The 23,087-nt window shown below is 42.5% G+C and overlaps 2 protein-coding genes across 2 annotated transcripts in view; one reads left to right on the top strand and one right to left on the bottom strand.

The window, feature by feature from the left end:
* Positions 1 to 5,555: 5,555 nt before the first annotated feature.
* Positions 5,556 to 11,177, bottom strand: si:ch211-252f13.5 (uncharacterized). Its single transcript, XM_004567208.4, has 6 exons — positions 10,196 to 11,177; positions 9,885 to 10,090; positions 9,471 to 9,641; positions 8,881 to 9,033; positions 8,158 to 8,224; positions 5,556 to 8,039 (listed from the first exon to the last, which is right to left on the bottom strand). Exons 1-6 carry the CDS (start codon positions 10,890 to 10,892, stop codon positions 6,484 to 6,486), a joined length of 2,850 nt encoding a protein of 949 aa, XP_004567265.1. The 5' UTR covers positions 10,893 to 11,177; the 3' UTR covers positions 5,556 to 6,483.
* Positions 11,178 to 13,240: 2,063 nt separating this feature from the next.
* Positions 13,241 to 23,087, top strand: part of LOC101471522 (amyloid beta A4 precursor protein-binding family B member 1-interacting protein) — a 13,760-nt gene continuing 3,913 nt past the window's right edge. The window contains exons 1-10 of the mRNA XM_004567207.3: positions 13,241 to 13,323; positions 17,014 to 17,073; positions 18,439 to 18,526; positions 19,033 to 19,244; positions 19,337 to 19,408; positions 19,510 to 19,669; positions 20,015 to 20,136; positions 20,234 to 20,308; positions 20,394 to 20,537; positions 22,747 to 22,857. Coding sequence (XP_004567264.3) covers positions 13,294 to 13,323; positions 17,014 to 17,073; positions 18,439 to 18,526; positions 19,033 to 19,244; positions 19,337 to 19,408; positions 19,510 to 19,669; positions 20,015 to 20,136; positions 20,234 to 20,308; positions 20,394 to 20,537; positions 22,747 to 22,857 — 1,074 coding nt within the window. The 5' untranslated portion in view covers positions 13,241 to 13,293. The remainder of the gene's footprint in view (positions 13,324 to 17,013; positions 17,074 to 18,438; positions 18,527 to 19,032; positions 19,245 to 19,336; positions 19,409 to 19,509; positions 19,670 to 20,014; positions 20,137 to 20,233; positions 20,309 to 20,393; positions 20,538 to 22,746; positions 22,858 to 23,087) is intronic.

Below are 23,087 nucleotides of genomic sequence, written 5' to 3'. Positions count from 1 at the left end.
CTAATGTTCTTAGCCAAGCTAGACGCAGCTCCAGTGTCTACTGCAGTGCCCTGACCTTTATCTTCTTCAGCCCACCGTAACTCATCCAGTCAGTCACCCATTGGCCTGCGGGTGGTTTCAATTTGTCCCAAGACATACTCTCCTTCTGTTATGTTAGCCTATGTCTGCCTGCGTCTTCTCTTTGGCCTCCCAGCTAGGATTTTGAGAGAAGCTGTGCACAAACTTTTCATTTTTCAGGTTTATTCGTTTCTGGTGAAGAAAACACCGATCCCCTGTGAGTCTTGATTTAATGAATAATCTATAGCACACATAACCTGAGGGTCATGACTTCAAAGAGCGAAATAATAACATCAAGCGGTCTATCGGATTTTATAGAGCATATGCCCAGGATCGTTATGCACTTTTTTGATGTTGTGCCAAAGAAGTGCAGCACTCTGGGACTGAGGGTCATTGGTGGAAGTGAATAGGAAATCCATTAGGAGGTTAACTACCTGGCTAATATAATTTCAGCTGTTTAAATTCATGATAAAGATCCTCTGTTCTTAGATGTGTAATAGAAAACACCTGGTAACTTCCACTCAGAGCAAACATGTTTTGCATTCAGTCTCCACATCTCAGACTGAAGCATGTAAAGCTCTTGATAAGACTAGTGCATGCAAGAATATAAAGAGCCATATATGCACTCACAAGACAGTTTATTAGTTACACTTTGTTCAAAGGTTGGACTGTTTTTTCCCTGCAGAAGTGCCTCGAATTTCTTTGTGACATAATTTCCACAAGTTGCTGGAAAGATTCCTGAAAAGTTTTGTCCATATTCGCGTGATAGCGTCACACAGTTGCTGCACACTGTCAACTGCACACTGATGATTCCACCGTATTCCAAAGGTGCTCACTTGCATTGAGTTCTGGGAAATGTCGAGGTGATTTTAAATCATTGTCACTGACAACAACTTTGAGATTTTTTGGAGTTTTGTGCCATGATGTGTTATCATGCTGTAAACACCTGACTATAGTTACACTGTGGTCACTGTGGTATCCCCCACACTATTCCACCACCACCAGCCTGACTCACAGACATCATAGATACAAGGCAGGATGGATCTCTGCTATCATGTTGTGTATGCAAAATTCTGACCCTGCCATCTGAATAATTCAGCAGAAATTGAAACTCATCAGACCAGGCAATGGTTTTCCAGTTTTCCATTGTCCAATGTTGGTGACCTGTGAAAAACTGTTGCCTCAGTTTTCTGTTTTGACCTGATAGGACTGTCATCCAGCGTGGCCCTTTGCTGCTTTAGCTCACCTCCTTCAAGGTTCAATATATATATCCACCAGTGATTTACAACTTCCTTGATATTTTCTCTGTATTGAAACTATTTCTGTAAACCCTGGACATGTTTTGTTGGGGGGGGATTGAAACTAACCGGAAGGTCGCCGGTTCGATCCCTGGTCTCTCTGTCCTGGTCGTTGTGTCCTTGGGCAAGACACTTTACCCTACCACCTACTGGTGTTGGCCAGAGGGGCCGATGGCGCGATATGGCAGCCTTGCTTCTGTCAGTCTGCCCCAGGGCAGCTGTGGCTACAACTGTAGCTCGCCTCCACCAGTGTGTGAATGTGAGAGTGAATGAATAGTGGCATTGTAAAGCGCTTTGGGTGCCTTGAAAAGCGCTATATAAATCCAATCCATTATTATTATTATTATTATTAGGAAGTGAGGACTGAGCCTGTCTCCAGCCGGAAACAGGAATGGCACTGTCCATCCCCCCAACGGGTCGCCCCGTCCGACCCCGGAAAAGGTTCTGGGAAGTGCTCTTCCCCCTGCGGACCGTAGTCCACTGTGAGGCACTCATCTCCTCCCGATGAGTCCCGGTTATTCGTTAATAGTTGTCTTGTGTTACTATTTATTTGTGTAGAATTTGTGTCCCTGTGGGCTTTGTTATTATAGGTAAATAAAATGAATTTGTTATCAGATATGTTATTTATAAGTGTATTTTTTTTGTGTGTATGTATAAAATGAAACAAGTATTTAGTTATTTATTAATGGAAAAAATTTAAATCAAGAAAAAACAAAAAAATAAAATGAAACTCCTCAAATAAAAAAATCAATGAAGCGTGTGCTTATGCCGCGACGTTTCGGCCAAGATCTGGCCTTCCTCAGGCGAGAAGCACACAGAAAGACAAAAAAAACGTGAGTTTGTGGTTAGGGTTAGGGGTTACCCCTTACCACCAACCATTCTTACTCTAATGCAGGACACCCTGAGGATAAAGTAAGATAAGATAAGATAAGATAAGATAAGATAAGATAAGATAAGATAAGATAAGATAAGATAAGATAAGATAAGCCCTTATTAGTCCCATATGTGGGAAATTTTTTGTCACAGCAGAAAGTTTAAGCGCAGTAAACGTTAAGATAAACACAATAGAACAGGATAAGATCAAATAGAATAACATACTATACAACAAGAATAAAATACTATACAAAATAGAATAAAATACTTTGTTATAGTAGGAAAAATTGCACTTGGTAGTATTGCACATCAGGGAGACAGTTACAATTGTGTATGGGATGTGTGTGTGTCTGTCTGCACATGTGTGGTCATCTGCAGTGACCATGTCATGGAGTCTGACAGCAGTTGGAAGGAAAGACCTGCAAAATCTCTCCGTCCCACATCGTGGGTGCCGCAGGCTGCCACTGAAGGAGCTGCTCAGTGCTGTCAGAGTCTCCTGCATGAAGTAGGAGGAGATGTGGTCCAACAGGGATGACAGCTTAGCCATCTTTCTCCTGTCACTCACCACCTCCACCGGGTCCAGAGGAGATCCTAGAACAGAGCTGGCCCTCCAGATCAGCCTGTTCAGTCTCTTCCTGTCCCCAGCAGAGATGCTGTCACCCCAGCAGACCACACCATAAAAGATGGCTGAGGCCACCACAGAGTCATACACTGCAAATCTCAAATTTTTACCAAGTATATTTGTCTAATTTCTAGTCAAAATATCTCATCACACTTAAAATAAGACACAATCAGCTACAGATACCTGTAGCTATCCGCTATCAATGTAAATGCATTGGATGTTTAGTGGTTGGAGTGGAGGATGTTTGTGCCTGCGGACGTCTACCACCAGCTCCAGCTCCACCAGTCAGTGCTCCCTGTTGTCCCCATCAGTGATAAGGCCTATTATTGCAGAGTCATCAGAGAACTTCTGCAGGAAGCACTGGGTGGAGTTGTGGGAGAAGTCTGCAGTGTAGATGGTGAAGAGGAACGGAGCCAGAACCGTTCCCTGTGGGGCCCCCGTACTGCAGACGACCCTGTCCGACACAGCCCTGAGTTCTCACATACTGTGGTCGGTCGGTGAGGTAGTCCAGTATCCATGCTGTGAGCTGATGGTCCACTCCTGTGATCTCTTGGATGTCTAGGGGCCTAAATGTATGAGTTAGTGCCATGTGAGTGGCTGATTAGGTAACAATTAGGTAACAATCCGATATCCCAGTGTTTGTGTTGTGTAACTTTTTGCTGGCTAAAATTAGCTACCATTAGCTATTGCTATTAGCATGTGATGTTGTAAAAGTACATCCCAAAGTGTGCTAAAAAAAAAACCTTTGTTATTAAGAATAAAAAATTTTAAATTTAAAGGAACAAAACATTCTTCTTTCAAACTTTATCTTACTTTAAATGACTTTACTTCATGCCAAACAAAGTTTGCAATAAAGAAAAATCCAGTACAACAAAGGTGATTTTATTGGATTAACAAGAAAACATCAAATATACACTTCATTACAGTTCAGTTAAGATTAAAAGCCACTACATTATTTAAAATATTTAGTTTCAACAAGGCTTAGTGACTTTAAGTCCATAATATGCACAAAGTGGTCATTAAACAAAGCATGCAGTAGATATTCAGACATTTAGAAAATGGCGGCTAACATGAAACACATGCTCTTGAGAAAAACTCCTGAATGAGAATCAGTGCCAGCAGAAAATGCTGTAGTCACTGGCAGGATCTAAAACTCCTTTGGCGTCAACAGAGTAAACTGAATTATATAAATAAAAAACAGACAAATGTGAAATGTGAAAAACTGGAACTAAAAAAAGAAGAACTGGAGAATGAGAAATGATCACGTGAATACAGTTGTTTTGTGCTATCATATGTAGAAAATATTGACACATATTAATAGTTATATTATATAAATATAGCTAATGAATAATGTTACATTTAAATACACTACAGTCTACATTTAGTATTTTTTAAAAGACATTTTCTTTTAAACTCAAACAAAAATCAAGGGATAAATTCAGGTTTGGAAAGCACGGTTAACTCTGACCTAAAATAATAATGAACAAAAAGACTGGCACTGCTCTGACATCTGCGAGTTAAGTAAAAGTCAGTTAGCTTAGCACAAAGACTGGGAGTCTAGTAGGGTTGCCAACCGTCCCTTAAAATACGGAATCGTCCCGTATTTAGAAACAAAAGTACACGTCCCGTATTGAGCTAATAAGGGACGCACTTTGTCCCGTAATACAGTGAGAATCAAAAGTAGTCTATAACTTTTAATGGAATTAACGCTTTGTTGGAAAACATAATTCCCAGCCCCTCTCCTGCTTTGTGACCAATGAGCTGACAGCACACTTATGACAATTCGAGTATGACAATTCAGATTACCGCTCATCTCATTGGTCGAGGAAAGGTCGCTTGCGGAGAAAATACCGGAAGACAACAGATGACCACAAAAAGAAGCATGGCCAACAGGGAAACAAACGCCGACACTGCGGTGCAAGTCTCGGATGACAGTACACCTAAAGCTGGGCAGACACTGTGCGATTTTTTTCAGTCACGTTATTCAGCTCCTGCTCAAACTGCACGATTGACTCGCAGGGGTTAGAAGTTCGTATGTCACGATGTACTCTCGCACTATACGGCCCGATGCTCTGATGCGACCTGAGTGCTCACACTGTGCCTCCATAACATGAAGGTTATAACAGAAAATCTGTCGCTCGCTCTCTCTGTCTTTCACTCACACAGACACACCACTACCATCAACTTTGCTAAATTGCTAATGAAAAACATGATCAGGCAGCTGTGATTGAGCAGCAGTGTAGATCCAACTATTTTCACGGTTGTTGTGGTCGTGATAATTTTGTGAGGCCACATCGAAAAGACTCGGATGAGCTTTCCAAAGTTCTACAAGTTGTGCCTCCATCGCTTGTGTCCAGATCACACGCTGCACAGCCGTGCTGCTCCGTCTTTTTCACGGCGTTTACGTTTGCGCGTGAGCAGTGTGAGCGGCTCACGAGCGATTGATGATCGGGAGCTGGTCGTGAGGTGTTAATCACTTCTCGTTACCCCACGTATACTACACGATGCACGATGATGGCCAAAATCGGGCCGATCACTCAAAAATCGGCTCAAAATGGGCCAAAAACCGCACAGTGTGAGCCCAGCATTAGAGCAGCAATGTTTGTTCCCCTCAGAGAAAGGGAAGAATGGAAAAAGGAAAACACCTGGCTGGAAAACGTTAATATGGGCATGTGCAATGAATATCAGCGCTATGTGGCCAGAAGTGTGATAATATAATTTATTTTGTGTAATAAACAACTGCAAGGATAGATGATTACAACAAATTGATGACTAATACATAAAAGTAATACATAGATGAATAATGATGATGAGTTATGATGCGTAATCATGGGAACAAGCGGGTTTACAAACAGGAGCAGCTGATTAGAAAAGCTGAAATAATACCTCAACTGAAGCCAATTGTACTAAATGCACTAAATGTGCACTGTTACAAGAATATTTTTCTTTCTATTATTTTCTATTATTTTAAGTTAAGCAGGACAGAGTTCTTTTAAAGAAAGATTTACTTATATTCTCAAAAGTTAAGCATGACAGGCTTCTGTTTAAGAAAGAGACCTGTTTTACTGTGTTAATGTTATCATTTTGAGCTAAAAATAAATGGCTAAATGATCATTTGCTTCACATGTGTTCATATCACAAAGAATAGAATATGCATCTACTTAAATCAACTTCAAGTCAAATGGTTAAAAAAATAATTTCACACACAAAAAAAGAGCTAGAAAATTCACCACACTGGGAAGGGTGAAGACAACTGGGTCGCCCGGCCCTGGCCACGAGGTGTCCCTTATTTATTTTTCAGGGAGTTGGCAACCCTAGAGTCTAGCTACACAACACTGCATAAGAATCACAAAGTGTTGATTTTTTTAATTGGTTATTTTTTTACATTAAACAAATGTATTAGGTTTAAAGGTGCTCACAGATTACTTGTGGACAATCTTAGAAGCTATTTCCACTAGTTCACAATGTCAGGCTAAGCTAACAAGCTACTGGTTAATGCTTCTCTGTTAAAACAGATGAAAGTGGTGTCAATCTTTCTTTGTAACTCTCTGGAAAGTGAATAAGTCTCCAAAAAGTCAAATCGTTCTTTTGATTTTTGACCATAAGAAGAAACGTCATAGTATCTGGCTTTCATTATGATGCCACCCAGAGTGCAGATACCCCACTTCCTGTTTGATGGCTGATCTGGTTTACTCGTCCACGCACACAGTCTAGTAAAAAGAAAACCGCAGTGCCGTTGTGAACCTGGAAGGACGCTCGCAGACTCACACTGGCCCACTGGCTGCCCTCAGACATCTGGCCAGATACCTGCTGGGCAACAGGGATAGGCCTCGATCCCTCTCCTGAACCCTCTAAATCACTTCGTCTGAGCAGAGTCACCTTGACCAAACTGCAGGAGTGAATGAGTTTGAGATCCAGAGCAACACTGACTGTACCGCTCTCTCTGAATACAAAATCTCGTCTCTGATCTGCGGATCCCTTCGCCAGCAACTCCATTTGGGTCACTTGAGGACTGGTCTGGTGGAAGAACAATGGCTTGTTACGAACTGCTCCAGAGAGAAGGCCGGTGTTAGCCACAGAGGCAGAAAGAGATGAAGAAATGGCAGCGGGAACCCAAACCAAACTGAGAATACTGATACCCGTTTCGTCACCAAAGAAGCGAACGTTGCACTGCGCAGGAGAGAGAATCTCAAAACCCAGTGTGTCTCCCGGGCCAACTTGGGCTGCTCCAGACAGTGCTATTGATGTGTCTCGGTAATGGACACCTGTTTTAAAGGCACGGAGCAGCTCCATGCTGGTTCCATTATGGTTGAGGTATGCCAAAATTTGGAAGCCCTCACTCACGCATGCCTGGCCCATCGAGTACAATGCCTGTTGGAATACAAAGCGCACAGTCCCACTCTCTGCAAACCGGATCCCACGACCATCGTGAGTAAGTCCTACTACATAAGGGTCAGAGGTGGAGGTGGTACGGAAGACTGGGCGATAGTTTGTGTGGTAATGTGCAGAGACCATTGCCTGTGCTGTCATGGCAACCGCACCGGTGTCATGAGAGAGCCAGAGGAGGCTGAGTGGGGCAACGGAGGGGTCGAACAGCTGCAGACCTTCAGTGCTTTGGTTACAGTGGTGGGTGGCACTCCGGAGGAAGAGGGATATGATGTGACCTGGGGCGACCTGTGCTACCCCACTGATGCTAACACCTTGGAGCGATCTACCCTCCTGCTGCTCCACACGAACCCCACTGAGGTCACGACCTTCAGAGCCGGCTGTGTTGTTCATGCGCAGACACACTTGGATGAAGCTGCGGCAACCATGGGTCACTGAGAGATTCTCATCCAGCCATATGAGACCATGCTGTCTCAGAACCAGCTGCCCACTCTCAGTGGACACCACATCATCGCCTCTTCCCTGTATGTGAAGCTGCACACCGAGGAAGGCTTGAGCCAGCATGTGTCCTTTTTCCCCCTGCAGAGTCACATCTCCAGACCAGGACTGAGAGAGGGCACTGTGGCCAGCAGTATGGCCAGAGCAGACAGTGTCTGTGGTAAAAGTGCAAGGAGAGACCACCGTGTCTCCATCACACTCATTGCAGGCTTGACACTCATCCATCTCTGAGTTGAAGAAGTAGCCGCGGCCACACATTCCTGAGTGTGCTTCTCCCTCTCTCATGTCCTGGCATCTGAATCCACCTGGTAAGCACAAATTAAGAAAAGAACAAACAATTCTTCTCAGACATGGATATGTCTAGCAAATCAAGAAGCACTGACATAACAAAAATATTCAAATTTTTAAAGCAATTCAAAGCACCTGGAGTGTTGAGACACTTCTGTTGACCTCCGCACAGATGAGCTATTTCAAGACATTCATCTCTGTCCTGTAACAAACAAATGGAAACTTTCAGTTTGGAAGGTAGGATCAAGAGATGGGTTGCAAAGTAGCATGCAGATACTGCAACAACTCCAGGCAAGCACTGAAAAAGTACTGAACCAAAAGGCCTACTGCTTCTAATATGGTCCACTGGTTAAAAATGTTTTCCTTTGCTTTGACAAACCTTGTGATAAACCTTTTATTGTAAGGCTCATAAACCCTACAATAAAACACTTTTTTCCGCAAGTGCATAAAGTTCTAAATGAATAAACTAAACTTCAGTCAAAAGAAGACTGCCATTTCCAGCTGCCATCATTTATATTCAGATACAAGTGACAACAGATATGGTATGATAAGATAGGACATTTTAAGTATAAAAAGGACCTGGGGTTGATATGGCAGCAGCAACTTTAGCCAAGCTAAAGCAGCTTAACTAGCCCACTCTGTATGAAATTTGCCAATGTGGATGCACAAAAACACATCAGCATAGCCATCAGTTGATTTTGTCTGATTTAGATAAACTTTCAGCAGCTGTTGCACAGGGATTCCAGACTAAGCTTCACTTGGTGGCCTAACTGATCTGATCTTATGTTACATTTTTGTCAAGCTGATTTGTCACCGCTTTCCTGTATGTGGTTAAAAGACATGCTAACACATGCTAACCTGGCAGATCCTGTCTGCGTGTACTGAACACTGGGCGACCAGGAAGAATCCAGCAGGACAGACGGTGCACTTCTCACAGCGAGGACGGCCACTGCTGTAGCCACAGTACTCATCAGGCCCACAACTGCCACAGGTCAAAAGGGGCCGACCCACCTAATGGCATTAAACACAATGATACTTAGAACCATGGTAGTCAAATATAATATTTTGATATTAGAATGCTTGACATAATGTTCACATAATGCACTCCAGTTAAAGAAATATGTTGATGCTAAAGTTAAAAATTGACAAAAAATTTTTTTAATATTTTATTTTATTTTTTTATATTCAGTGATAACAAGGGATATTTTAAGCATAAAAACAGGAAGGTGAGATTGATATGGGTTGCAAAGTGGCTTGCAAAGGCAGCCACAAGTCTATGCAGGCTACAGCAGCTTAACAAGCCCAAAATTGTCAAGTATGAATAGAAGTACACTCAGATTTGCTTATTTAAGATTCTCCTATAGTGCAATTTATGCTTTATATGACAGTTAGATCTCTTACATCTCATCACTACTGTAAAGACGTTTATAATTTAGCTTAAGGCTCACCTCCATCACAGTGGCCTCCATGTCCACTTTGTGCAAAGAGAGAGCCTGCTGTGCTTGGTGAGCTCTAACCTGCCCACTTAAGGTTTCCATGCGACTGTCCAGCTCCCCCTGGAGGTTCTGGAAAGATGTTTGTTTGATGCTGTCCATCAGTATGTTGTACTGAGCCTTTACCTGGAGGAAGAGAGCACTACTTGTATAACACTTTGAAATTGTCTTATTTCTTCACTTTGCTAGGAAATATTGTCCTTATCTGATTCATAATGAAACTGATCTGTTTCAGGGAGTTGAGAAAAAGAATATAATTTCAGTGGATTAGGTGCTTTCTATGCACTTTAAAAAAAACCAAACTTAAATACTGCCCCAAGACTATGGGACTACTGATATCTCCCTCATTATCAGTCACAGCAGCCTTACTTGCTCCATCTGCTCATACATCCTCCTCTGCTGGTCAAGTATTTCTCTCTGCTGGTTGACCAATGTTCCTTGCTGCTCACTGAGCAGCCTCTGTAGCTCCTTGACCTCGTTTTGTTGGCCTTTGAGGGCCTCGACGAACCTTTCCTGACTCTTAGACAGCTGCAACTGCAGGACTAGAGCATCCTCTGAGGGAACGTCATTGTTCCCTGTAGTAAACAAAGAAACCTGTTACATAGCAACTGAAGTGATTATCATTTTTAGTTTATTTCTCTTTGAATTTTCTGACCAATCGCTTGCAAACTGATACCCACCTGGTTTCATGTCACATGTCAGCTGAATCCATGCTCCACGTTGCGACCCAAGGTCTGGGAGCTCGTCCAGAAATTGTGCCGCTCTGTCCGTCACATGAACAGGTGACGCGCTTCCTCTCCCGTCGTCTCCTTGCGTGCTGCAGCCGTCTCCAACGCAAAGCTTACCGTTCCTCTGGCGCATCCGGGAGGGCAGTTTACATCCAATGCCTTTGCACTCCCGCGTTGCGCTGTCATCACTCGTGGGGCGATGAGAGACAGTCGTCGGACAGGTGCCCCCGGCGCAGCCAGGGTGGAACACCTCCGCCGTGATGGTCCTCGGGTTCGTCCTCCTGGTGCCATCCGTACCTGCCGCCTGCGTAAAACCTCCGTGCTGAGGCTGGATGACGGTGTACGGTGCTAAGGGCGCGCTCTGTGCTTTGTGCTGACGGAAATGAGCGTCGTGTTGGTAAGTCGGATAGGTTTGTCCTTGCCTGGATTGTGCAGAGTGGTCAAACTGCCGTCGGGACGCGGATGTGTCCGTGCGCCCTTGGCACTGCGCTCCTACGCACGGTCTGCTCCAGTCGTGACCAGGAAAGCAGCGCGGTCCTCGGCATGTGTCCGATACACTCCCCGTGAAGAACAGAGTTGTGACAAAAAGTGAAGATATGAGAGAGATTCCTGCCATGTTGTAATCCTTAAAGGTAAAAATGTAAAACATCCACGTTTTAATGAGGGCCTCTCAGAGCATCAGAGCGTCCTTCAGACTTGTAGATACTGTTTGATCATCTCTTTAAGAAAATATCCATCATATCAGTAACTGCAGGATCAGCAATTGCCAGTAAGAACCGTAAGCAACTGCGCACTCGTGCATCTAGCCTCCATTGCGCACGAATTCAGACCCCTTTGCCCCTTCTGTGGATAGTTCGGTCTAGTCCACATGTGGCGCTCAATGCTTCTAATTGGCACCAGGTTTTGCTCCTAGTCTTAAATTAACCCGTAGCTTTCCCGGACATACCACTCTGCCGAGTCACTCCATTCCTACTCAAGCACCGCATATTTGGACTATCCTTAGGTTATTTTTATTCTCACACTTGGGATGGTCAGTCATAAGCACTTTTACACACATACAGCAGTGACGTGGAGCCTCTAAAAGGAATTTCACGGACTGTTTACAGAATCTTTCACATGTAACTCTTTCTTTCTTCGCCCTTTACGATTGATTTGGATGACAGGATTAACCCTGTGGCTTTTTAACAAGCCCCGTCAGAATGAAAAACTTTAAATGACATCAAAGCTTTGATCTCCTCTTTGGTTCTGGGTAGAGTGCTGACTTCTAAACACAACTCTGGTATATTACAAAGCTGGAGTCAAAACGGCTTCTCCTGTAAAATGTAAACTCTATTACATTTTATTGCCACTCTCATTTCCCTTCTCTGACCCCACATGGCTTTGATTAAAGCTTTAACCCACATTAGAAGCACTTAAATGCTCCCCTCTCTTCTTATTTTCACAGCAAAATGGCATTCACCCTCTCATCATACACCAAGGAAGCCTGTGTGTAGCTGCACATTACTTTCTTGTAAATCAACCAGAAGAAGAGCTTACAAACAGCCACGATAGATGTCCTGAGCTGGCAATGCAGACATTCTCAAAAGGCTGTACAGAGGGCTTAAAGTGCAATGTGCACACACATATGCACAGTTGCCAGCTAATGTCGGAGGTGCAACACATAAATTAGCAAGTGTGAGACCACATAGGACTCTGAATATGGCGACAAGTCTCAGTAACGCTGAACAAAGGTTCACAGTGATTAAAAGCCAGATGGGGGGGTCTTCTATTATCTGAAAAGCCTCAGTACAAAAATATTTGTTACAGTTTTTACATTATTAGATTTTACACATTCTATCTGCACATCTGCACAGCAGTGCTTTAAATATTAAACACACTACACTGCATTGTCTACAATCGCACCTCTGCACTAAGTCGTGTGCATTTTATTTGTGATCGTGCAAAAACAAAGCACCAAAGGAGAAAAAAAAGTACACCACATCTTAAAATGACAGACAGATAAAGAAGAGGTGTCATCCTGATGAATCATGTTTATTCTATGCATCTATTCCAGCAGCTCTTTCGCTTTCCTCTGCGCTTTGCTCGCTCACATTTCAAAGTTGTCAAATACGATTTTGTTTGAGGGCTTAAAGCTGTTTGCACCACTCCACTCCACTCCACTCTACTCCACTCCACTCCACCACTGTCCATAAACAATCTTTGGTAGAACATCGTGCTGTTGTTCCCTTAAGTAAACATTAACATATGGCCATGCAGCAGGGAGTCAGTACATTTAACATTTAATGACAAGAAACAGTTTCATCTTATCAAAACCACTTTGCATCAGGGAAAAGCTGAAACATGCGCACCACTCTCCTAAACTCAAAACAGCATTTTGTTTTATTGTAATCTGCAAGGGTTCTGTGTAGTCTATTGCACTGAATATAATAAATATAAGATCTGTTTTCATTCATATTTCAAAATGTTCTAATCCTTTGTGTGTGTTTTCTAAAAGACCTTTTGTTGTACGACGTTTTCAAATGATTTCCCACCAATCAACCTCGTAAATATTATGTAGACCAAATGTAAAATATAAAAGAAACATCACAGATCAATGTCAGGTATGGTAAACAAGTATAAGTAAACCAAATGTGAGAAAAAACAAGCTAAAATGTTCTCAGACATCTGAGTTTTAAAGGAAACTGGAAGGTTGCTGACATCACCAGCCCCCATTCAAATAATAAGTATTGTAAATGCAAATTTGTATTGACTAAGTACTACAATAAAAGGGTATATATCAGTAGCACATTCCCACATTAAGGAACTACTGATAGCTCTTACCAGAATAAAGTAGTGAAAACAACTGTGTGGCCCTGCCAGGCCAGAAGTAGAGCTCAGAGCACTACTTAAGCCCTATCTGCTTTACCAGAAAAACTTAGATCTACTTCCTGATTTCAGAGGAAGCTGAGCGAATATCTGTAGCATATCAGGCAGTGCAGACAAAGTCACATGTGCAAGCGCTCACATATAGACTGACCTGTCAGGGTTGCAGCAATGACACTCACTCTGTGATGCTTCCATGTGTCAAAGACAGAGAAAAGGTAAGAATGCTAAAAATGTGTTAATGAAAGATAGAGTTTGTATTTAAGTTGGTTGGAACTTCATAGTAAATCAATACAATAAAAAATATGCTACTACTAAATTCAGAACTACTGTGTTAACATTTCAGTGCGGTGCTGCAGGATAGCCTTAAATAAAATGAGCATGATTAAATCAGCATTTAAGAGCTGCAGTCTTGCTTTTGCGAGTTTTGGTTGTTTCATGTAGCTGTAAGTCCAGATCAGCTCAGTGATGCTCTTCTTGCTCTGGCTCTCGCTGTATTTTGGGGCTGGTTGTCACACTGCAGCCTGACGTTAAGAGTGATCACACTTTCATGGTGAGCGATGGATAAGAATCGAATCATTTGAAGTATGTAAAGCTTTTGGCTTACTGTGCATACACACATTTCTGCCTTCTGTTGGTTCTTTTAAGAGTTAAATACTTGAATGGCCACATCAGCTTTGCTTAAGACAAACACATGCCCTCTCACAGCAGCCAGTGGACGGTTGTGCAACTAATTAGAAAACAGCAAGAAGCTCTCGACCGCAAGAAGAGAGAAAACATGTTGGTTTACTGTTAGCAGGCAATGCACTGTGATTCCTTTCATGCACGTACATCTCAATAAATCGCCTTTTGTGCTCAGGCTTTGGCACGGCCGCCTGCGTGTCTCTTGGCGTTGCCTCGTTTTTGTTGATGTGTGAGACCACATCGGGAGGCAGAGGCAACACTCTGACATGCCTGATGAGAGCATGGAATTCATAAACAAATGTGGTGTTTGCGATGCTTGCTTTCATGAGCGCAGTCTGCAAATGCACATTTGTTGAAATTAATCGGGAAAAATCAAACGAAAAGGTTACACGAGACAAAGGAGACGGAGGATTGGAATGAGTTTCACATGTGTGACGCAGAAGTCCAGAGGTAAAGTTCTGTAGCGATCCAAAAATTTCACTTTCATGTGGAAGCAATACCTAGTGAGCTACATCTCGCTCCACTCTTCCCCTTTTACCCCGTTTCACTTTAATGGTCTGTTTACTGCTCGGCGTAAACACAGAATGAGACTGAGCAACAGAGATGGCACAGTGGACGTGCATCTGTCGCATGAGAATGCGCAAGTTATGCAGAGACAGTTTATACATGTTTCAAACAACATGTATGACTCAGTGCACACAGGACAGAATCTGCATGTTCTATACTTTAAGCTGCAACTTTAATGTTTGCAATATATTAGGGCCAAGCTAAACAGCCCAACCGATGTCTGCTGTGGTCATCGTTTATTTATATTACTGACCTCGACTTTATTATTCAATGTCCATAATCGCAATTAGGCTTAAAACGTCCTCCCTTAGTTACCCTGCATCAGACCTATGCTGCTGGGGGCTTCCCATGATGCAATTCACTCACCTTGTGTCTTTATATAACACTTTGCATGTAATCATTACTTATTATTAATCTCTGGCAGTCTTCCACTGGTGTGTCTTTTGTCCTGTCTCCCTCCCCTCACCCCCAACCAGTCGAGGCAGATGGCCCCGCCCCTCCCTGAGCCTGGTTCTGCTGGAGGTTTCTTCCTGTTAAAAGGGAGTTTTTCCTTCCCACTTTTGCCAAGCGCTTGCTCATAGGAGGTCTGATTGTTGCCGTTTTCTGTGTATTTTTGTAGCGTTTTTAACTTACAATCTAAAATGCCTTAAGGCGACTCTTGTTGTAATCTGGTGCTATATAAATAAAACTGAAGTGAACTGAATTGCGAATACAGGGAATACATTTGCATCTCATTGTTGAAATAGGTCTTTTAGGCTGGATGAAAGTGATTTAGATTTGAAATAGCCCTGAAGGTACTTCATTCTTCAAGCTTAATACTTCAAAGTATATATATACAAAACATAGAACCTAGAGCCAGTATTGGGAAAAGTAGGGACAAAGTCTTGCTTTTAATTACAAACGTGAAGAAATGTTTCACTTAAAATGACAGCACTCTTTAGATCTATGGGGCACTTTAGCGTCCTTTAGATAACAGTTTTCATTTTTACAGTTTGTAACAACACCTCTTTGGTCCATGCAAATTTTTTCAGCCAGAGCAAGCAGATTACCTTTTTTTTTTTTATGTAAACGTAAAAAACTTTATACAGCTAACAGGATTAATAGTGACTCATTGAGTCAAATCACAGCTAAAATGAGAAAAAATACAGAACTTGAAATCCTCAAATTACTAGAAATGACAAATTAATACTAATAATCTAAATAGTAAAGTTTGCCCACGAGCCCTTAACTTAAAGATGCTGTTTCTGAATAGCCCAGGTGTTCATCTTTTATAACCAGTGTAGGGTTCTTAGATGAAAGAGAAAAAAAACCCAAAAGATAAAATCCACAGAACAGGACAGGGTGCAAAACTATACGTTAGCATGTTAAGATGGGTAGATCAGATTGCATTTCTAATGTTAAAGACAGTCAGTTGCACAAACAAGAGCAAAACCTAACGACGTGCAAAAAAGAATGGAAACAGTTTCCACCTCACACATTTTGAAATTAGAGCAAAAAAGATAAGAAAAGCTAATAATAGATGCAAACTTGCAGAGCCATTGTATGACTGCAGTGTTACGTGCTTATGTGTCATAGTAAAAGTGCAGAAAAACATGATGTGTGTGAGGATCAGGAAATGGTATCATGCTTATGACCTGCTGAGCTCATAAAATAGCACATACAAAAGAGGCAAGTCGCTTCAAATAAAACGACTATTTTAAATCTTACCACCATCCCCACCTCTATATTTGCTGTACGTGCAGCTTTCAGAGTCAGGGTAAGCTGCTGGGCTCCTTTCAAAATAAGTGCATCTACTGGTATTGATAACCACATATTGCAACAGTCTTGCAGAGTTGGCAAGAAGCAGAGGGCTCATTCTTCAGTTTGCTTTTCAAGCCGATCCACATACAAGACCTAAAGCTGGCAAGATGCCGCCCCCATATGGAAAAACCCAGACACTGAATTCCACAGAAAATTTGGTCTGGTGAAAACCTTTGATCTCAATGAAGCCTTTTTGCAGGGCTGATCAATTTAGTGCGAAGAAAACAAAGCATTTGAGTTTTAGCTATCGCTTTTCAATCACAGACTGTACAAAGAGTTACACAGATGGCATCTACAGGAGGTGAAAACTATTTAGCTTATTTAAGAAATGTATCTATGCTGTGCACTCATACTAAAGAGAACACTTAGAAAATGGAAGGTCACAAGCTCCACGTTTGCTGTCCAAGGAATTGAAGCGACTTTGCAGACAGAGCAGCACAGAAACAGCTGCTTCGGCTCTTTGTAAAGTCACCGAGATGACACAGCGGATCATTGCTCTTGAGTGCTCTGTCTAAATAGATGCTGCACTTTGCATTTTGTTTATCCCCTGTTGCCATGGGGATTGTCACATCCAGAACTGTGCATGTGTGCGCATACGCTTACTGGTTGTGTGGGCCCTGCCACAAAAATGTCAGCTGTTATGCCAGACAGCACCCCCCCAGGTTTTCCACAAACAGAACTGACACAAAACAAACACGAAACTGATCGCAAAACGAACTGAAATCGCCCAAAGTTTTCACTTCCTAGTGCCTCCTACAGGGCGGTTCACCATTATCTACTTTATTTTCTGCATCTTGCATTATTCTGTCCCCCTACTGCTCCTAAAAAATCTGAATTCCTCGTTCTACCGTTTGCAGATGGACGACATAGACGCCATGTTCACTCACCTGCTCGGAGAGATGGATCATCTCTCTCAGGTGAGTTTTCTTTTCTTTTTTTTTGTTTTCGATTTGATTTGATTGTGATGCTGTAACTGATGAACATTTAAGGTACATGGTAATCCCTGTAAAAGATTGGAAAATGTGTGAATAGTGCTTCATGTTGACACTGTGCAAGATGCCATTCTTTTGAGGCAGGAACAGGTTAATGAAAGTGAATAATCCACTCAGTGTTTTAGTCATAATCTGGGCATTGTCTGATTACAGCCTTTTTGTTTTTGCAAGACGACTGTAATGCTGACATGTGAGGTCATCATCTGTGGATTGGACTGTGGGCAATGGCTGCAGATTTCCTTAAGCACACATAAGCTGCTCATCATAAAACTGCAACTCGCCAAGAAACACATTATACACTCATAACTGATTGAAGCCTGGGTCTGAGACTTGGCGTTAGTGTCAATTTCCAACCCCTGCATGTAAGCTGCAAACGAGCACGGCCCTGAGAATGGAATCAATCTATGTTCAGTATTACATCATGCTTACCAGAAAGGCTCCATTTGTCACTCTGACTTGCATCCTCTTTGGAAAGCCATCACAGTGATAAACACCATTTCAAAGACTATTAGGAGAATTCGCGAGAGAAGCATTTAGAGTTAAGCGTCGACCCCCAGAGACTCTTAGAAACAAAAGGATTTAAATGATTCCACTTATTGCCTTGATTGGGTTGGTTCTCTATGCTTTACTGCCTCGGAGGTAGAAAATCTTTTTTAAAGGAAAGTATAAAAAGGTCTGGTCTAAAGAGGCTTGGAGGTGTCATTTACGGAGCAGCTCCAGTATGACCAAATGTGTTATTAGGCACAGTCAGCAGGGTGGAACAGCCTGCTCGGAGGCATCATTTTGTTTCCAGGTTTTCTGCCCAGGTTGTTTATGAGTGAGCCTGCAGAGACAGAGCATGTTAACAATTAAAATCATACAGTTTGAGTCTGTTTCTTGATAGCAAGTTTTTTAATGGTGGGGACACTGAAATATCAGAGCCATTTCCTTAGTTCGGAAGGCCCAATTATAAATCACTGATTATATGTAATGTTGTGATGAATCGTTCTTTCTTAACAAACACACTTGTGATTTATTGTCCCCTGCAAACACTGAGCGCAATGTGTTTCGTGTTACCGATTTAGCTCGGAGACAGAGCGTGATGAAGTACAGGGAAACAAGTTACCAAGAGACAGCAGTTCAGAGTATTTTGAGGACACAGGGTTTCGATTTAAAGCGCCACCTCAAACTATGAACTGTTGCTTCCCTCCAAGAACACGACCTATGTGATCATACATGTGTTTTTCACGACATGCAACTGTAATTCATGGCTGTGGGGATGGCGGGGGGGCTCTGATGATGTCCCTGCAGAGTCTGAAGACTGAAGGTGACTCACCAGAAGCAGATTCTGCGGCCCAGACAGAAAAAACCTTTTCCATTGGCTTCAACGACCTGAATGGTGAGTAGTCATGCAGATGAAACTGTTTCACAGAAGAAAAGCGTTCCCCTTCAGCCTCCGAGTAGATGCTATGGCATTAATTTGAAAATCCAAGGTGACTTCCTTCTTGAGTTATCACATTAACCAAGCTTTTCGGAAAACTTGACCGATGGCGGGGTCCCATTTTGACCAAGGGGCAAGGTGACTGAGACTTGACGTTGTGGAGAATTTTAACCGATTCATCTGTAGTACCTGATGAGCTTTTTATGGCCGAGGTGCAAAAAAGGCATATCAGCAATTTGAAACAACCAAAAGCAAACTGTGTTTTAGTGGAAGGGGGATACAGGACACTGTACGCTCCTAGTTTCCCAGGATTCCCTGGTATTCCCACTGGAATATGCTGCTCGTTCATTTTTTCTCAATAGATGTACCTTGCCAGTTCAAGTTTTGAACTAATCAGCTTTACGTCCATGATTCTCCAACTCACCCTCTTGAGGTCATAGTTAAACCCACACATCTCCTTACAGAGTCGCTTAATGAACTGGAAGACAATGATCTGGATGCTCTAATGGCTGACCTGGAATCAAAGTCAGCCGCGCAGGAACCCCTTACTTCTGAACCAAACATCGGCGGTACAAACGATCAAACTGCACCACCCGCAACAACTCAGAAACATGAGCCAGCCACTGCCCTTCCTCCTCCACCAGGCACAGATGTATCCTGCAGGAACATGCAAATGGTAAACCAAAGTTTTGCACTGAGAGAAAATATAAAGTCAGAATTTCCTGGACATGGGGCGTCAAAAGAGATTACGTTCTTCTATGTTTCCAGAGAGAACCCCAAACAAAAGCAGAGAAAATAAAACTAGCTCTAGAGAAGCTGAAAGAAGCCAAAATGAGGAAGGTAAGATCAGCAGATTTTCTTTTGTGTGTGTGTGTGCGTGTGTGTGTGTCTCATCGAAGCTTGCATTTAATCTTGAGTTAAAGTAACTGTGCCTCTCTCAGTTGATTGTGAAGGTGCTCATGAGTGACGGCAGCTCCAAGACGCTGATGGTGGACGAGAGGCAATCGGTGCGAGAGGTCTTGGACAAACTGTTTGAGAAGACGCACTGTGACTGCAGCACTGCCTGGAGTCTGTGTGAGACCAACCCCGAATTGCTGATTGGTGAGATAAAGACACACACACGTAAACATGATAACAGGTAGTCAAAATAACAGAGGAGTCTTCCTCCCCTCACTCCCAACTGGTTGCAGCAGGTGGCTGCTAAGCCTGGTTCTGCTGGAGGTTCGTTCCTGTTAAAAGGGAGTTTTTCCTTCCCACTGTCGCCAAGTGCTTACTCACAGGGGTATTGTGTAATTGTTGAGGTTTTGTCTGTATTATTCTAGAGTCTCTAATTTGGTGCTATAGAAATAAAACTGAATTCACTTGAATTGAGCACACATTTCCCACTTTCCAAAGTTTTTTTGTGGAGTGTCCTCCCTTAATTTGCTTTTTTGTCCATTATTTCAGAAAGAACCTTTGAGGATCATGAACATTTGGTGGAACCACTGTCTGCTTGGACTCGGTACAGTGAAAACAAAGTCTACTTTTTGCCAAGACCACAAAAGTATGTGATGTTCACAGACCCTCAGGTGAGCAATATGGTAACAGAGCACCTGCTTCTTGGTGAAGTGTGATTATATGTTATAATGCTCAGTCAGTAAACTGTGCTTTTCTCATCTCGTGAAGATATTTTACATGTGGAAAAAGGATAAGGCAGCATTGAATGCGATTAACCAGCAGGCTAAAGATCTCCTTGTCAAGGTCAGTCGCAGTGCCACATTTTTGCATCTCATTGATGGCGCCACGTTTCAGTTTTGCATTTCATGCCATTCCTCTGACGCTGCAGGAGAATTTCGGGGGTTCGACTTTGATCGTTCCCGACCTAGAGGGCACACTTTACCTCAAAGAAGATGGGAAGAAGGTTTGGAAACCGCGCTACTTTGTGCTCAGGGCTTCGGGCATCTACTTTGTGCCCAAAGGAAAAACAAAGGTATAACAAATCAAAGTTTCTATTTGTATTGTTGCTTAAAAGAAAACAGGTTTAGCAACCTGAGTGAGCAAAGTCATTTCTACAGCTTACACCAGGCTAGCTGTTTTCTGCTGCTCGGCTTTAGATGAAGCTGATCTCAATGAGGCCTGTCTCAAACCTGAACTGCTGTAAACATTTAAGCTACATGTAGATACTGTGATAGCTGCACTGAATTCCAGCACATATAACTTTTTGTTGTATGTATGTTGTGTATATATCTTCCAATTCACTGTCACCAGAGCTGTAGCCTATCCCCAGCTACCATCGGTATCCTGCGACAGGATAGGCCAGTCTGTGACAGGGGGGCCAGCACAGAGAGACAGGCACCAGTTAACCTAACCCCACAGCTCAAAGACACACATCCACACAGATGTTGGATTTGAACCCAGCACTGTTGCTGTGAGGCAACCACCACGCCACCATTGCTTGCTAACAACAACAGTTTGCAAGTTGTTTCATTCCAGTTAGTCCTTCATTATGAAATATAATATGATCAAGATTTACAAAATAGACTTAATTTTTTATTCAGCATGACCCAAAATGATGAACCATGAACTCAGCAGGAGTGTTTACAGAGGTCAAGTCAGGAAGCTGTTTCCGCAGACTTTTTGCAAACACGTCTGTCGCCATCTGGTGGCCTTCAGACAGAATGCAGCTTTTTAGGCACATCATGTTGTAAGCACAAGACCCTTAGTCATAGACGTTTTACTGTTTATTACTAAAATGTAAAAGCCAGTTCAATGAGGAGAGATCCTTGGGGGCTTATTGGCTCAAAGAAGGCGGGCAAGAAGGTGATTGGACTAGAGTAATGATGTCAGTATTGAGATCGACCGCGTGGGAAAGCGGTTGTGAGGTAAAGAACAGAAAAGCAGCGGTAAAGCAGGCAGATAAAGGAGTGTCTTTCTAACTGGAAATAAGAGTCGCTGTAGTGCACGCCTATCGTCTGATTTTGTCTCATGTGAATTTACTAAAAACAAAACCATCTTAGTGATGACGCAGCCCTGCTTTCTTTTCTTTTTTTTAGCAACAGTTCAGGTGCATATTTCAGTTCACTGCTACTGCATGTCATGTACAATGTAGCAAAGTCTTATTTAGATCACTTCTACACACATACAGCAATTGAGTTGACTAACAAACATCATCAGAATCTTGCTAATTTACAGCTTTAGTAAAATGTTTTTCACCTGATTTAGTGCCAGGCAGTTCACTTCCCATTTATTCAGCTTTACAGAAGGACTGCTGATCGTAAATGTGTAAAGCTGAACATGTTGGTCAAAACTGAGTTTTTCCTTCCCACTGTCACCAAGTGCTTGCTCATTTTTCCCTGTATTACTGTGGGGTCTTTACCTTGCAATAGAAAGCACCTTGAGGCAACTGTAGTTGAGATTTTGTGCTATATAACTAAACTTGAACTAAATCGAATTGTTAAAGCAAGTATGAGAGCAGCCAATAAACAACAATCCAAGAATATTTTGCCTGCGTGTGAAGTGCATAATGGCATCCATCTGAGCGGTCAAGCATCACAGAGCTGGAAAGACACGAGGAAGAGCTGGAGAAATGAAGATGGACAATTTGAATTGCTGCCTCGCCGACGCTAAAGGGAAACATGTCGTCTTTGTCACTAAAACGGAGAAGACAAACACCGCCCGTCCAGGCTTGACACCAAAAATCGTCCGAGTGAAAGAATTCGCAACACTGTGCGAGGCAGATGTGCAAATCACAGACATATAAGGAATCATTTAAGGAGACATGGATGGAGCAGACGTTTGTGTCTTATGTGTCTACATGAGAATAAGAGCAAAAAGAAGAAGTAAAGTACGGCGCCGTCATCCGTTGGTCATCTACAGTTCCAAGAAGTGAGACTTTGAAGTTTCAGCTGAAGATCAACATCTTTTGACATGTGTGAACATGATGTGTTGAACATTGAAATTAAAGGGAGATTAACAGAGATTAACAGTATAATTTCCATGGTACTGAGCGTGAGTGTGAACTCGTGGATTTGCATCAGAGGCCATCTGCCTTGATTTTAATACCTACCACAAGCGCTGCTAAACAATGAGACAAAATCACAAACATTTTGTTATTTTATAAGGAAGCCAATGTCTGAGCTTTTGTTCTATGTATCTGTCTGCCATAGAGTCATAATATCCTGTTGTTTTCTATATTCCAGTCGTCCACTGATCTCGCCTGCTTTGTCCATTTTGAAAAAATCAACATCTATATGACCAAGAACTACAAACAGAAGTACAGAGCTCCCACCAACTTCTGCTTCATGCTAAAGGTCAGCTCAGCAGCTTGAATCTTAAAGTGGCGATGGCATCAAGAAGCCCTTTATGCAACTTTCCTATTTCTTCACGCTTCTTTCTGATCATAGGCTGATGTTGCAATCACACAACAACAAAACCGCTGTAAACAAGATCAGCTGTTTACTCGGGACCCTTCTTTGTAAAGTCACAGTGTAAGGACACTTGCATACTTATAAGAAAAATTACCTGAGTTACCATTTTTAAG

The sequence above is a fragment of the Maylandia zebra genome, linkage group LG18 (assembly GCF_041146795.1).
Source record: "Maylandia zebra isolate NMK-2024a linkage group LG18, Mzebra_GT3a, whole genome shotgun sequence".
Taxonomy (NCBI): Eukaryota; Metazoa; Chordata; class Actinopteri; order Cichliformes; family Cichlidae; genus Maylandia; species Maylandia zebra.
Note: the sequence above shows the minus strand (reverse complement) of the source record. Positions and strands in the feature narration are given on the sequence as shown.

Bases quoted from the DNA above. Each gene is read 5' to 3' on its own strand.
- si:ch211-252f13.5 (XM_004567208.4), bottom strand. From the start codon at position 10,892: ATGTTTTACATTTTTACCTTTAAGGATTACAACATGGCAGGAATCTCT. The intron at 10,091-10,195 runs GTGGGTATCAGT...TGTTTACTACAG, and splicing joins GACATGTGACATGAAACCAG to GGAACAATGACGTTCCCTCA. The intron at 9,642-9,884 runs GTAAGGCTGCTG...CTCTTCCTCCAG, and splicing joins TGTATGAGCAGATGGAGCAA to GTAAAGGCTCAGTACAACAT.